This window comes from Girardinichthys multiradiatus, chromosome 12 (assembly GCF_021462225.1).
Source record: "Girardinichthys multiradiatus isolate DD_20200921_A chromosome 12, DD_fGirMul_XY1, whole genome shotgun sequence".
NCBI classification, from domain to species: Eukaryota; Metazoa; Chordata; class Actinopteri; order Cyprinodontiformes; family Goodeidae; genus Girardinichthys; species Girardinichthys multiradiatus.
The window spans coordinates 42,323,176-42,338,709 of NC_061805.1; the positions used below are offsets into that span (position 1 = coordinate 42,323,176).

The following is a 15,534-nucleotide window of genomic DNA, read 5'->3' on the forward strand; positions in this document are numbered from 1 at the left end:
GACTGCTTCAATGCGGCGTGGCATGGAGGCAATCAGCCTGTGGCACTGCTGAGGTCTTATGGAGGCCCAGGATGCATCGATAGCGGCCTTTAGCTTATCCAGAGTGTTGGGTCTTGAGTCTCTCAACGTTCTCTTCACAATATCCCACAGATTCTCTATGGGGTTCAAGTCAGGAGAGTTGGCAGGCTAATTGAGCACAGTGATACCATGGTCAGTAAACCATTTACCAGTGGTTTTGGCACTGTGAGCAGGTGCCAGGTCGTGCTGAAAAATGAAATCTTCATCTCCATAAAGCTTTTCAGCAGATGGAAGCATGAAGTGCTCCAAAATCTCCTGATAGCTAGCTGCATTGACCCTGCCCTTGATAAAACACAGTGGACCAACACCAGCAGCTGACACGGCACCCCAGACCATCACTGACTGTGGGTACTTGACACTGGACTTCTGGCATTTTGGCATTTCCTTCTCCCCAGTCTTCCTCCAGACTCTGGCACCTTGATTTCTGAATGACATGCAGAATTTGCTTTCATCCGAAAAAAGTACTTTGGACCACTGAGCAACAGTCCAGTGCTGCTTCTCTGTAGCCCAGGTCAGGCGCTTCTGCCGCTGTTTCTGGTTCAAAAGTGGCTTGACCTGGGGAATGCGGCACCTGTAGCCCATTTCCTGCACACGCCTGTGCACGGTGGCTCTGGATGTTTCTACTCCAGACTCAGTCCACTGCTTCTGCAGGTCCCCCAAGGTCTGGAATCGGCCCTTCTCCACAATCTTCCTCAGGGTCCGGTCACCTCTTCTCGTTGTGCAGCGTTTTCTGCCACACTTTTTCCTTCCCACAGACTTCCCACTGAGGTGCCTTGATACAGCACTCTGGGAACAGCCTATTCGTTCAGAAATTTCTTTCTCTGTCTTACCCTCTTGCTTGAGGGTGTCAATAGTGGCCTTCTGGACAGCAGTCAGGTCGGCAGTCTTACCCATGATTGGGGTTTTGAGTGATGAACCAGGCTGGGAGTTTTAAAGGCCTCAGGAATCTTTTGCAGGTGTTTAGAGTTAACTCGTTGATTCAGATGATTAGGTTCATAGCTCGTTTAGAGACCCTTTTAATGATATGCTAATTTTGTGAGATAGGAATTTTGGGTTTTCATGAGCTGTATGCCAAAATCATCCGTATTAAGACGATAAAAGACCTGAAATATTTCAGTTAGTGTCCAATGAATCTAAAATATATGAATGTTAAATTTTCATCATGACATTATGGAAAATAATGAACTTCATCACAATATGCTAATATTTTGAGAAGGACCTGTATATCACAATTATTTGGCTTCAATTAAACTATCTATATATATATAATTAAGAGACACGTTTGTGTTTATTTCATGCATGAGTGATTTATCTGTCAAAACAAGGTCAAAGTTCCCCCACCTTCGGTGAAGCGGTTGAATAAACAGTGACATTTTGTGGTTTGTGTTAATAGTTTATCAATTATTAATGATGAATAGCTAATTGTAATTATTAAAGAGCTTTGAGCCCATAATCACAACACCAGAGGACATCTCTGATTTCTATTCGGAAGCAATTTTTGGTTAAGAAATTTATTTGTTCAAAATCTCATTTTAAATTATAATTCTTGATAAATATTAAGTAATCAGTCATAATCCTTACAGACCCCTTGTGAGACCATATGCTGGTGCGGTTGGCCCTGGGTTCCTCCTAATGCAGGACAATGCTAGACCTCATGTGGCTGGAGTGTGTCAGCAGTTCCTGCAAGATGAAGACATTGAAGCTATGGACTGGCCCGCCTGTTCCCCAGACCTGAATCCGATTGAGCACATCTGGGACATCATGTCTCGCTCCATCCACCAACGTCACATTGCACCACAGACTGTCCAGGAGTTGGCGGATGCTTTAGTCCAGGTCTGGGAGGAGATCCCTCAGGAGACCATCCGCCGTCTCATCAGGAGCATGCCCAGGCATTGTAGGGAGGTCATACAGGCACGTGGAGGCCACACACAATACTGAGCCTCATTTTGACTTGTTTTAAGGACATTTCATCAAAGTTGGATCAGCCTGTAGTGTGTTTTTCCACTTTAATGTTGTGTGTGACTCCAAATCCAGGCCTCCATTGGTTAATAAATTTGATTTCCATTGATAATTTTTGTGTGATTTTGGTATCAGCACATTCAACTTTTTACAGAACAAAGTATTCAATGAGAATATTTAATTCATTCATATCTAGGATGTGTTATTTGAGTGTTCTCTGCATTTTCTTGAGCAGTGTATATAGTGAAGAGAATTGGCCCAAGCACTGAACCCTGTGGTACTCCACAATTAACCCTGGAGTTTAAAGATGATTTATCATTTACATGAACAAACTAGAATCTGTCAGACAGATAAGATTTAAAGCAGCCTAGCGCTGTTCCCCTCATCCCTACAGCATATAGGGGCTTATAGGTTTCTTTGAGAACATTAAGTTAAGTTTATATAGCTCTTTTCAGCAACAAGGCGCTGTACATAAGGAAAAACATTACAATGATACAGAAAGTCAAACAACAGAGGTAATAATAAAAAAAAAAGAATAGAATGATGGATAAGAAAATGAAAGGAAAATTGGACTGAAAACTTTACTAATAATGTTTAGATGATATAGTCAAAGGCCACTCTAAAATAAGTTTTTAATCTTGATTTAAAGCAACTTAGGGTTTCAGCATTTTCACAGTTTTCTGGGAGTTTATTCCAGATTAGTGGAGCATAAGAACTAAAAGCTGCTTCTCCATGTTTGGTTCTGGTTCTGGGTAGGCAGAGTAGATTTGAGCGAGATGACCTGAGAGGTCTGGGTGGTTGATACACGGAAAACAAGTCTGTACTGTATTTTGATGCTAAGCCATTCAGTGATTTATAGACTAACAGCAGTATTTTAAAGTCTATTCTCTGAGCTACAGGGAGCCAGTGTAAGGACTTTAGAACCGGGGTGATGTGCTCCACTTTCTTAGTTCTAGTGAGGACGCGGGCAGCAGCGTTCTGGATCAACTGCAGATGTCTGATTGACTTTTTAGGCAGACCTGTGAAGACACCATTGCAGTAATCAATTCTACTAAAGATGAACGCATGAATTAGTTTTTCAAGGTCCTGCTGAGACATTAGTCGTTTAATCCTGGAGGTGTTCTTTAGGTGATAGAAGGCCGACCTTGTTACTACCTTTATGTGCCTCTGAAGGTTCATTAGAGAACAAACAGCAAGATCGGCTTTTCTCCACTAGGGAAAGCTGAACAGAATTGATGGGAAGATTGAAGGATATTAAAAAATTACTGTCCTGGAAGGAAACCTAAAGAGACTTGAGACTTCACCTTCTAGTAGGACAACATCCCTAATCACGCATCATTTCCTACCATGTTTAAGCATTACATGTTGTTAGCTTGACAGATAAAATTAATAACGTGATAAAATCTGGAAAGGTTCAGGATGTATGCAGACTTTTGCAAAGCTCTGTGTAACTTATTTAACAACTTAGCCTCCTGTATTTTAAAGATGAACATAGAGATGCAAGACTTGCACAACCTGTAAGAGTGATCTTGATATGCAGCCTATCTACTGTAACATTTGACTGCTACATGACAATAACCTGGATGCACCATTTCCAAATGTTATTGCCATGTTCAGAACAGTAATTAACTTAACTACATGTCCACAATCTGATACAGTATATGTTCTGTTGTGTTTCCATGTGATTAGAGAAGAATGAGAATCAGCTTTATCGGCCAAGTTTGTGCACACAAACAAGGAACTTGACCCTCGGTTCCACTGCTTTCAATATACAGACATTTCAAATATAAACATATAGATATGGTGAGGAATATTTCTTTCTAGGGAGCTTGATGCTCCTTTAAACTTTCCTTTTTTTACACTTTCAACTATCTTTTACTTTTGTATGTTATTATGATTTTTTTCGGAACATTAATGGAGAGGTTTTAAGGGCTGATTGTAAAACAACCAGTTAATTGAATCTTCATTTTATTTCAAGCACAAATTTGACTGATTATTTACGTGCAGCCATTAGCTTGTTTTGCTTATTTTTTTTTATGTTCAGGATGAACCTTTAAATAACTAAACTGTTAACATGCAGCAGAAATCTCCTTATAAATACTGTATTGTGACATAGAGGGCTTCATTTGCATGAACTGGACAACTGAAAGGCAGCACACCCCAATAATTTTAATTATTATTTTTATCTTTCTCTCTGTTGCTTAGGTTCTGTAAAAATATCTTTACTTACTCTAAACGTGCACATCCCCCACACCTTCTCAAACATACCTTCACATAAACATGCACGTCCCAAAAGCAAACAAACAGAGTGATTCAAAAAAACAAACTGTGATTCCAATCATGAGCAGAGACTTAAGAAGAGCCAAATGTAGAAAATCTGACATGCTATTATTTACCAACAATTTGAAATTTGACCATTATAATAATGAATTTTGATGAGCATTAAAACGTAATAAGGTAAGTCTATAGATATTTTAATTCCATTCAAGCATGTGAACCTAAAACTGATCCCAGATGTTCAAGTTTAAACTTTCAAAATTTTAGCCTAACTTTCACCTATTTAACAAAAATGAGTCCAAATAAGAACAATCACCAAGACAATATTGCATAAATAAACATTACATAGGCACTAATTGTTATTGATTAGAAATAAGGAGAGTATAGAGATCTTAATTAATCCGTCAATAATTGATGGCTGGACTGTGTCCACATAAATGTAGGTTAATGGGGGTTACATTCACAGCAGCATCAGCACTCAGTCCATCCATGAAGGGAACATGGAACAACTTTTAGAAGTGAGAGCATTTAAATTTAACATAAATACAGCTTCAGGAGACAATCTTAGTGAGAGAACTGCTTTCATATTTCTGTTTAAGACTTTCATATAAATCTATTTATTTGTATAATTCTGCCTGCGTTTTTACTGCACTTTTGCCACTAAGTGATATACTAGAAATCTCATACAAGATTTGCTGACATTTAAACACGGTGTGAGAATAGGCTAAAATGTTGAAAAAGTCCAAATTCTAACATTGTACATATAAGATGTTTTAATGCTGCATTGGAGAAGACAAAATACAAACAGAGCTGTCAATTCGCTGGCCTCTGGGTTTCTCACTCACACTGGGCATGTTTGCAGACAGCATGCTACTACGGCCCGATGAAGTCCTTGCACATGTAAATTGGCGGTCTGTTCAGCATAATCAAATGGAAATGAAAGTACAATTGTGCCGATTTATAATCTATGCAGGGAGGACTATTTTGATGAAGAAGGGCCGACATGGCTGGAAAATGTTACATTAATAGTATGACTGCACACAAAGTTAAATGTTTGAAATTTATTGTAAAGATGTAAAGAAAATTAAAGAAAACAGCAACATAAATTTTCCCCAGCCTCGTTGCCTCTTTGTAGAGGGTGTGAATGATTATCTGCTAACAACTGTCAAGTCAGCAGTCTTCCTCGTGATTGTGTCGGAAATAACAGATGCATTCATTGTTTTTAAATTGGTGTTATTTAATAGTCATATTTTCTAAGAAAATGAATTTTGTTTTTTATTGGTTTTTCATTATGCTTTGAGTGTAATACATCTAAGATAGGAGTTTAAACACAGAAAACTCAAACAATGAACACAATGTGGTAATAATAAAAAACAATCTTTGTTGTGTCTGTTGCTGTTGCTTTTTATTCTTCTTCAGGATGAAAATCAGTAATTCCTCCATCAGCCTTTATCATCAAAAACACACTTAAGATGAATGCAACAATGATTTATTACTACTTGTTCTATCACATCTATATCTTTCAAATTAGGTCTTACAGACAAAGTTTTTTTTTTTTATAAGTACATCAAGTTTGCAGTTGTTTTTGCTCAGGCAGATTAAAAAAGTAATATAGGAATAATCTGTGGGATTTGTTACATTACTGTGGGTGATTCATAGCTGAATATTTGTTAATTAAAACCAAAACTGTGAAGCAAGAACAAACACAACATATGTGAAGAGGAGGAGACCTGGAGAGATGAAGATGGGACATGCAGTGTCATGAAGTTCGGTTAAACAAAGAGCCTGCTCCAACATATGATGAGTCTCAGCACTAATGCCTGGAAGATACAGTGTTTTAATGTCAGACTTATATCTGATTTGATTAAAATCGGTTTCAGTAAGACTCATTTTTAGATCTTACCATGTTGGGACCATTCCCTCCAGGCATGCATATATTCAGGATCATATTTTCCCTGAGAAGCTGTTTCAAGGAGACAAAATAAACTCCGCTGAGAAGTTTTCTTTTTGCAATGTACGCTAGCTCTGGAATAACTCCATTCTCACCTTTAGAGTGCTCTGTCAGAAGGTGCTTCAGCTCTCTGAGGGCTCGGGTGAGGTTCTCCAAGCGGTGCTGCAGGTGGAGGTTCTCTTCTTTGAGAGTATGGATGGTGTCCTGCAGCTCATACGCTGAGCTGCATTGTGAAAGCAGAAATATCCACCACACCACTGTAGTGACTTGTAAGATGAACAGCATCTTTGGATCGTTTGATAACTAAATGTCTGTTTGGGGCTACTGATATAATTCGGTTGGTGCCGTCTGCAGCTTCTTAGTACTTCAAAGTCATGTGGAAGCGCTAAAGTTATTCAAGAGCTACCCTGTTTTCTGTTTCTGAGTCAGAATCGATTCACTGCTGGCTAGATAAATAGTCCTGGCCATCCGACCTACTTTAAATGATCAATTTTGCTTCTCAAAGCCAAAAAAAGTGATACAGAGATCATAAAGTGTATTAGCGATTAAATGGGTCTCCGGTGTTACATGACATTAAAGCTTAATGAAATTATAAAAGATCATGGAGTACACAACTTAGAGATAATTAAATAAAAAAATAAATGAGTAAAGTCCAGATGCGACGGTACACCTACATTGTCATGGCCATGAGAAATGGTGGGTGAACCAATATGTAAGACAAATGGGGATGATGGTAGTCACAATGCAAATGAATGTGTCTCAGAAAAAGGATTCTCCTTTCATCCACCTCATTTCATCTGACACCATCCTCAACGCTGGCACCCCCCATGGCTGTGTTCTCAGCCCACTCCTAAACTCATTATACAAATTTCACGATAAAATCTGAGACAACACAGCCCTGGGGGATGGTAACCAACAAGGACAAGGCAGCCTACAGCGAGGACGTCGTCAGATCACAGTGTCAGTATGGCTCCTCAACATCAGCAATATAAAGGAACTTGTCATTGACACAAGGGTACAAAACATGTCAGCTGGACAGAAAAAAGATGGGATAATTGGGGAGTTTTAAGTACCTTGCGAGTAATCTCTCAAGGCATGTGAAACTCCAAGAAACTTTCCGTGGCCTTTCAGGAAAAAAAGGATACCTGCAGAAACTCCTCACTGACCTTTACCAGTGCCGCATAAAAGGTGTCCTGAGTTCTGAATGCAGAGTGAAGTTCTGCAACTGCACCTCATAGGAGAAAAAAAAAATGCTACAGATCCTCAAGAGAGATCATTTGCGCCCCTGCATCACCCCTGTAACATGTCCACTCTACCCGGTTGACTGCACACACCCTGAAAAACATCTTTTTCGCACCTATTGACAGTAAAAATATCTTTAAATTAGATTTAGATACAGAAAGCAATGTGGATCGGGTCGCAAAGATGCTTAAGTAACAAAAGTTGCAAAATAAACTAAAGCTTTGCCAAAGACAGGGCTAAAATAAAGTAAAATATCAAATATCTGAAAACTCAAAAGGAAGCTGTTTCAATGTGGCAACCTTGTTTTTGTGTTTATTACATGAATCTGTTATTAGATCTGTCTGTTGACGTCTTATTTAGTGCCATGTTTTTGATGCCTAAAGATAACTGAACAAACTTAAGAGTGAAGAGTGAGTGAAGGTTTCAAATTTGAGGGTTTATGGGTTGTCGAAACAGTAAAAAAAAACAAAAAAAAAAACAAATGTGTCCGCCCCGGAAGTGGTAGAGGTACTCTCTATTTTATCCGGGTTGAAAGACGAATAGGATGGCGACTCACATGTCGAGATGCAGAACCTGGTGTCGGCTTCAGAGGTAGCAGGTCAACACATTCGCACAGTTGACACTTTTATAGATGAGGCATTTAAACAAAGGGGTAAAAATCACAGCGCTTAACTGTCAGCTGCAGCTTTTAAACGGGTGTTTTCTCTGGTTTCCGAAGATTAGCTGTGGGTTAGCATCGAGCATTAGCCACTATTTTAACAGTTTGTTTGCGTCGGTAAGCAGTAGGGTCAATACTTTAGAGTGATTTCTAAAGCTAATAGGAGTATCTGTTTTTTGTGACTTATATCTGAATGTTTTTAGGGTTTTGTTGCCAAGTCGGTTTATTACAAGCTCCTTTGTGGTCTTTACAAAGGTTTGGATGTTACTCTCCTTATGATGATGGGAGTCCTGACTAAATTAATCCTCGTTTATTAGGTTTTTTGTATTGCTTTGCGGGGATATGCATGTTTTCCTGTTACTGAAAAGTGCAAAAACAGAGTAACATCCAGGAAGTGAATGGGACATGTAGTCTGGAAAAGCGTGGAATTTGAAAGTATGTCCCAGATCTGAATACGAATGAAGAAAGAAGGCATGATGTAAAAATACTTAAATTTCCAGACTTTATTCAACATCCCATTGTCTGAATCAGTCCCTGATTCATCTGTTCGTCTGCACATCCATTGACCTTTCTATCCATCCATGCCTCTACCTATCTATCATTCATCTGCCCCTCCATCCATATAATGGATTCAAAACTCCGGAAATGGGCTGATTTCTACAAAGCCTGTGGATAGTTCTGCATTTAAACGGACAGCCTTTACACTCCACCAAAGGGAATGTTCCTTTTTGTACCTAATTTGGTGCACATCAAGACCAGCTCTGTATATGTAAATGATTCAAATTGCAAAAAGCATCCAACGGGACAAGTGGGGGTTTGTGTCTGGGGTCTGTCAGATAAGTGAGTGGAGAGGAGGATGACAAGTAGATGCTTTAGACAGTATTTCCAGGGCTGTATAGAGATGGATACGGATCATATTTAGGGGTAAAAACAAGTGGTCATATTGTGCAGTTGTTAGGTCTGTTTGCCGTAGTCTTTATGACACTGGCAGGACGACACAACGTGTGTGAGTGCCCTCGCATTCCCACCGGCTCCATCTTTTAATTCAATCCCAACGGGAAATGAAATCATCAGACCTCCGTGACTTCTGTACATCCCATATGTACATCCAAGTCTTGAGCAACCCCTAATAAACTCTGTCTAGTTCAAGACAGGAGTGTACCTATTTCCTTAATTTTGGGAGATCGGTGATCTGCCGATACCTACATGAGAAACCAATCTTATCCACAGATCTTATGCATAGATATTATCAACTTGTCTAACCTCTTGTGCAAGTTTAGCTTTGTTTTAAAATGTGAAAAATGAAATACTAAATGCTTTAAATATTTCATTTATATTTGAGAGCACTACCTCATGCAGTTAAAACAAGTTTGTTTTGCTTCATGGGTATTGTTCAATGTTTTTTTTATAAATATAAAATTAAGATTGAAACTTTCAAGATGTATTGGGACCATATAACACTTGACACTGTCAGTTATAAAAAAAATCGGTATCGGCCACAATCGGAATCTGCAGGTTAGACTTTTTACAGATCGGTGATCGGCCAGAAAAATGCAATCGGTGGGCTCCTAATATTTATTATAGGTTCTTTCTTTTCATTGAATATTAAAAACAATAAGGTTCCAGAACAAAAGCTAACAACTGCAGTATCCTTATCCAATAGATTCTCTGCAGCCATTTTAAGAAGGACATGTGGAACACGTGTTTAGTGCAGTTCCAGGAAAAAAGCTCAACATTCGAACTGCATATGAAAGCAAGGGCAGTTACAGCTACTAAATGAATAAGGAAAGTAATGTTAAGAAAGAAAATAATCGTTCTGTTTAGGATTTCTTCAGGTGTTTTTGTATAAGATATTTTCCTGGAACTGCTAAAACTATTTTTATTTAATCTTTTGCTATATTGTTGTTAAAGGTTTGGAATTGCAGCCTACAGAAAGTACAGCAGTGGTGGAAGATATCCAAACGTCTCGCTCTCGACACCGCTGCCTGGCATCCCAAAACCCGTGTTTGCATCTGAGGATGGCCAGGAAAAATATGAGACCAAGATTACAACTCTAGAAAATGGCCTCAGAGTTGCGTCTCAAAACAAGTTTGGTCAGTTCTGCACGGTTGGAAGTAAGTTGCATTTTCTAGATCTAGAAGTCAGACATAAACACCCGTCTAAACTCATCTGATGTGAATTTGATAAAATGTTGATTTTTTTGCTTTGATTTTTAGTTTTAATAAATTCTGGATCTAGACATGAAGCAAAATATCCCAGTGGAATAGCGCACTTCTTAGAAAAACTTGCCTTTTCTGTAAGTAAACGAAAGGAAAAAGCAAAACATAAAAGTTAAAAGATTCTCAGGTTTTTTAAATGTTTCTTCTTTTTTTTTTAGTCCACAGCACAATATGGCAGTAAAGATGAAATCCTCCTCACACTGGAAAAACATGGGGGCATATGTGACTGCCAGACATCAAGGTATTTAGTCAGACTTGTACCTGATTATTACAAACTGAGCAAGGCCCTTTACTATATCTACCTCTTCCCATGCAGAGACACTACCATGTATGCAGTATCTGCTGAGGTCAAAGGTCTGGACACTGTGGTCAGTCTTCTATCTGATGCTGTTCTTCAGCCTCGCCTGCTGGGTAAGTCCCATGTGACTCCACTGAGAGGAACACGGAGGAGAGCTGTCTGGTAAACTGTTTTTGTTGACACGCAGACGAAGAGGTGGAGATGACCAGAATGGCTCTGCGCTTTGAGTTAGAAGACTTGAACATGAGGCCAGATCCCGAGCCGTTACTCACCGAGATGATCCACGCTGTGAGTGAGAACTCTGTGACCTTTATTGATCCGTTTCAGCTGTCGGGTACGGAGGGGTTTCAGCAGAACTGTTTGTCGATCTGGTTAATTATCAGGAGACAAAAGTACCCACACAAATTTGACAAACATTTTATGGATGTAGTGCTTTTTATTGAATTTTTTCATTAAATTGTATTGTTCCTTCCTTCTTTCCTTTTTTCCTTTCTTTCTTTCTTTCTTTCTTTCTTTCTTTCTTTCTTTCTTTCTTTCTTTCTTTCTTTCTTTCTTTCTTTCTTTCTTTCGAGGAAGAGATACAATACTCCCAACAAATAAGAGAAATCCTGTTTTCCTCTCTTGAAGCAAACACATTTCTCCCTATTTGGAATTAATAGATATATCTGCCACAAATTCAATAATGATAAAACAGAAAGTTCACTCTACGGTTTGCTGGCGGTTTGTAGAGAAATGGGTTGCTACTGGGAAGCAAAGCCAATAAGATGCAATTGTCTTAAAACAAAAACAAAAAAACAACGTGCATGAATACTTAAAGTTTAGCACATTGCATCTTGCATTGATTAATGGTATATTTGTTTTATTTCTTGTGATTTATCTATATCAGCATCACCCACTGTAGTTACTCTCAGACCAGCTGCTGGAGCCGATCTTAAACAAGTCAAAAAAAAAAAATCTATTCCATGTCAATAGATCGTTGTTGTCCTTCTGCACTTTTAGTAATGGCTGCTATGACTGTCTGTTGCTGTGCAGTGAGTTCTTGTTCTTCTGTGTTGGTATTTTAAACACGTCAATAAGAACTTATGCTGCTGGTTTCATTAGCATGAGCTGCGTGAGCTAAGTGGGGCTCGTTTTAAAGCTAAGCTAATTTAATTTACCTGCACTGCAGCCAGAGAGATAAGTGCCTTATAGGGGGTCAGCAAGCACGTTTCTGTCACCATTTCAGTAAATGGTAAAATAAACCATATTTGCTTTAACTGACCCTTTTAACCTGTTTTGATCTTCGAGAGGCTGGGCTGTAAGGCTTCTGTTGTCTCCACTCAAAACACAGGACAACTAATTAGATAAGTTTTGATTATTTCCAGGCAGCCTATCGCGGGAACACAGTCGGACTTCCTCGCTTCTGTCCTGCGGAGAATGTGGACAAGATAGACAAGAATGTGCTTCACAGCTATCTGCTGAACTACTACTGTCCTGAGCGCATGGTGCTGGCAGGCGTGGGCGTCGAGCACGAGCAGCTGGTTGAATGTGCCCGAAAGTATCTGGACGTGAAGCCTGTGTGGGGGACGAGTTCGGCCACTAACGTGGACCTCTCTGTAGCTCAGTACACTGGCGGCATTGTTAAGGTATTTAAACATTTGTGTAACTCAACCTTTTGTTTAGGACGGATGATAATGTTCCTTTTAAACATGCTAGATGGAGAAGGACATGTCTGATGTGAGCCTCGGCCCCACACCGATCCCAGAACTGACCCACATCATGATTGGCTTGGAGAGCTGCTCCTTCCTGGTTGGTGTTTGCAGCACCTTCATGAATCTTAGTCCAGCGTTCTGATACATGGAGACTAAAATAATTCACTCCACAGGAGGATGATTTCATCCCATTCGCTGTGCTAAACATGATGATGGGTGGAGGGGGTTCCTTCTCTGCAGGAGGACCCGGGAAAGGCATGTTCACTCGCTTGTACCTGAACGTCCTCAACAGGTGAGCACCACAAAGACTACGATTGAGGCTAAAATCATAAGCTTTGTTGTTACATTTGTCCTCCGTATCTTTTGCAGGCATCACTGGATGTACAACGCTACCGCTTACCATCACAGCTACGAGGACAGTGGGTTGCTGTGTATCCATGCGAGTGCAGATCCCAGACAGGTTGGTACAGCAGCTTTGGATAATAAAAAAACGTTGTGAGCCACTTTTAGGAGCAGTCCAGGTTTTCAGTATGATTCAGGTTGAGGCCATTCCAGGATGTTATCCTGCTTGCTTCTTTCCTAAATCAGTTTGTGAGTTTATCCTTTTCCTGTTACAACACTAGATCGAGTCACAGCTTTAACAATAGCTGAACAATATCAGGACATGGCACTGCATTTACTATTGCTAAATACTCCGATAAATTTCCTTCTCTCTCTTTTCTATTTTCATGATTATCCAATCACTCTCAATGAGCTTTAACATCTTGGTCACCAAGATCCATTTCAGTTCTAGACACAAAGGTCAGAGAAGGTCCAACCAGCTGGGAACATCTATCATTGGCTCTCAGATATTGATATATTACATCATAGCAGTCATTTGTGGTTTTAATATTGAATTGCAAAGATGATAGTGCTTTCATATATTGTTGTGGTGCAGAATTAACCATCTAGTTGTTGATTTGACCTTGTTCCACAGCTTGATGCTACCACCACCATGCTTGACAGTTGGTATGATTTTCTTAGATTTGTAAGCTTTACAAGCTTTACACCCTAAAACTGTTTTCTTGTAATTGTGGTCAAACAACTTGATCTTTGTGTCCTCTAACCATAAAACATTGATTTACAAGACTGCCAACAGGGGTGCACAATATTCCTATATGAGATATTTTACATATGAAAAATAGTGATTATGACTGCAGACTGTTAGGAGTTGTACAAAGTTTGAAGAAGAGTCTCGACGTGGATTAAAAATCGTCACCTTATGCTCCTGTGGTCCTATGTTGATCTCCAGGTGCGGGAGATGGTGGAAATTATAACCAGAGAGTTTATTCAGATGGGCGGGACTGCAGGAGAGGTAAGGATCCCGACTAAATGGCTTTCTTTTGAAGTGCGAATGAAAACCAAAACCTTTTATATTTTCCTTTCATCCATCAGATGGAGTTGGAGAGAGCCAAGACTCAGCTAAAGTCCATGTTGATGATGAATCTGGAGTCCCGGCCTGTTATTTTTGAAGATGTGGGGCGCCAGGTTCTGTCCACAGGAAAGAGAAAGCTGCCTCATGAGCTCTGTGACCTCATAAGTGAGTTTTTTTAATAAAATTTTTTTTTATAGCAATGCACATAAATACTCTGGGCTAACTTATGCAATAATAACTATTAAAATAATTTCCAGGCAGCGTAACAGCCAGCGACATTACGAGAGTGACCACCAAGATGCTCCGAAGCAAACCTGCAGTGGCAGCACTCGGAGACCTGACAGAGCTGCCTACGTACGAGCACATCCAGGCGGCGCTGTCAAGCAAAGACGGACGTCTGCCTCGCATCTACCGCCTCTTCCGATAGATCCCTTAGGTGTGGCTCAGGCACCTCTGTAAATAAACCCAACTGGAAGATTACACTAGCGTTTCCTCACAGAACTCGGCACAGCTCAGTCTGGGAGAGGACTAATACCTGGTCTCTGACAGGGGAGAGTTTCAAAGAAATTTGTTCTGCTGCACTCAGCTGAGGAATCTGTATTTATTGTCCCTGGGCAGGAAGCCATAAATTACCACGAGTTTGCTTTTAAAGGGCCGGTTTTCCCCCAAAAAACCGGCCCTTTGATAATGATGCTACTTCCCGTAAAACTTACTTGCTGTTTATGAGTGAATGCTACACTGCAGGTCCTCACAGTAAGTCTGTTTTGGTAACAGAAGGTGAATGTTTGACTTTTTATTGTACCTTCAGCTCTATTCTGTTTCAAAGTGAGCAAACTAAAACCGTAATCATGTATTTAAACTCACTTGGACACCTTCAGAGACAAAATGTTTGCATAAATAAAATTACTGTAAATTCTTTCTGTGGAATTATGGTTTTAATCATAGATTCTACATTGATTGAAAGACAGTTTCGATATTTTCTTGTTTTAGTACTGTGTTAAATCCAACAGATCAATTAAAATATTGGTGTGGCAGGAAATTAATGAAAAGACTGATGTGACTCGCTGTTGCTTTACAAATAGATTTATATCCCTTGAACTTTTTCACATTTTGTTGCTTCACAACCGCAAACTTCAATGCGAACTGTGCGACGGACTTGACACCAACTATTCTTTGCTGCGCCATGTTTTTTCAGCTCTTCTGAATGATTTTTATTTGGATTTAGGTCTGGACTTTGATTGGGCCATTGTAAAGCATGAACATGCTTTGATGCAAATCGTTTTATTGAAGTTCTGGCCATACATTTAGGTTGTTGTCCTGCTGGAAGGTGAACCTCCACCATAGTATTCCTTCTATATGACGTTTCCACCATCCATAAAGGCCAGATTTGTGCACAGCATGACTAATAGTGCTGTACACATTTGTCCACCTGAGCTGTGTTTCTCTGCGGCTCCTCCAAATTTACTATGGGCCTCTTGATTGCTTCTATTTCTCCCAGTCATTCAGTTTAGGTGGGCGGCCATGTCTGGTAGGTCTGCAGTTGTGCCATACTGGTTTCATTATTAGATAATAGGTCTGGCACCTGAGCGGGATCTGCAGAACTAGTTTGCTTTTCCAGAAACTGAAAGCAGTCGTTAAAAGCTTGTCTAGTCAATGGTTGTTCCTCCCTAATTTATTCTGTTTTTGTGAAGCATCTTTGAGCTATGAATTAAATCATAATTATCCCTGTATCCCAGATCTCCTAATA

At 39.7% G+C, this 15,534-nt stretch overlaps 1 protein-coding gene and 1 long non-coding RNA gene across 4 annotated transcripts; one reads left to right on the top strand and one right to left on the bottom strand.

Annotated features, from left to right (window-relative positions):
• Window positions 1-5,787: 5,787 nt before the first annotated feature.
• Window positions 5,788-8,773, bottom strand: LOC124877962. Of its 3 annotated transcripts, none has more exons than XR_007040635.1 (5): window positions 8,064-8,773; window positions 7,339-7,490; window positions 6,361-6,488; window positions 6,218-6,277; window positions 5,788-6,134 (listed from the first exon to the last, which is right to left on the bottom strand). It is a non-coding gene; the product is annotated as an uncharacterized LOC124877962 (long non-coding RNA). The 3 variants fall into 3 exon arrangements; XR_007040634.1 differs by having other exon boundaries at window positions 7,339-7,496; XR_007040633.1 differs by lacking the exon at window positions 7,339-7,490.
• On the top strand, window positions 7,967-14,705 carry pmpca (peptidase, mitochondrial processing subunit alpha). Its single transcript, XM_047381629.1, has 13 exons — window positions 7,967-8,098; window positions 10,077-10,279; window positions 10,382-10,461; window positions 10,543-10,625; window positions 10,701-10,795; window positions 10,870-10,970; window positions 12,047-12,307; window positions 12,378-12,470; window positions 12,547-12,665; window positions 12,743-12,833; window positions 13,665-13,727; window positions 13,808-13,952; window positions 14,045-14,705. Exons 1-13 carry the CDS (start codon window positions 8,052-8,054, stop codon window positions 14,212-14,214), a joined length of 1,551 nt encoding a protein of 516 aa, XP_047237585.1. The 5' UTR covers window positions 7,967-8,051; the 3' UTR covers window positions 14,215-14,705.
• The last annotated feature ends 829 nt before the right edge of the window (window positions 14,706-15,534 follow it).

What these genes read in the sequence shown, in the direction of transcription:
- pmpca (XM_047381629.1), top strand. Translation starts at nt 8,052, where the DNA reads ATGGCGACTCACATGTCGAGATGCAGAACCTGGTGTCGGCTTCAGAG. An exon ending in TCAGTTCTGCACGGTTGGAA is followed by an intron (nt 10,280 to 10,381) that starts GTAAGTTGCATT and finishes TTTGATTTTTAG; the next exon opens with TTTTAATAAATTCTGGATCT. An exon ending in ACACTGGCGGCATTGTTAAG is followed by an intron (nt 12,308 to 12,377) that starts GTATTTAAACAT and finishes TAAACATGCTAG; the next exon opens with ATGGAGAAGGACATGTCTGA.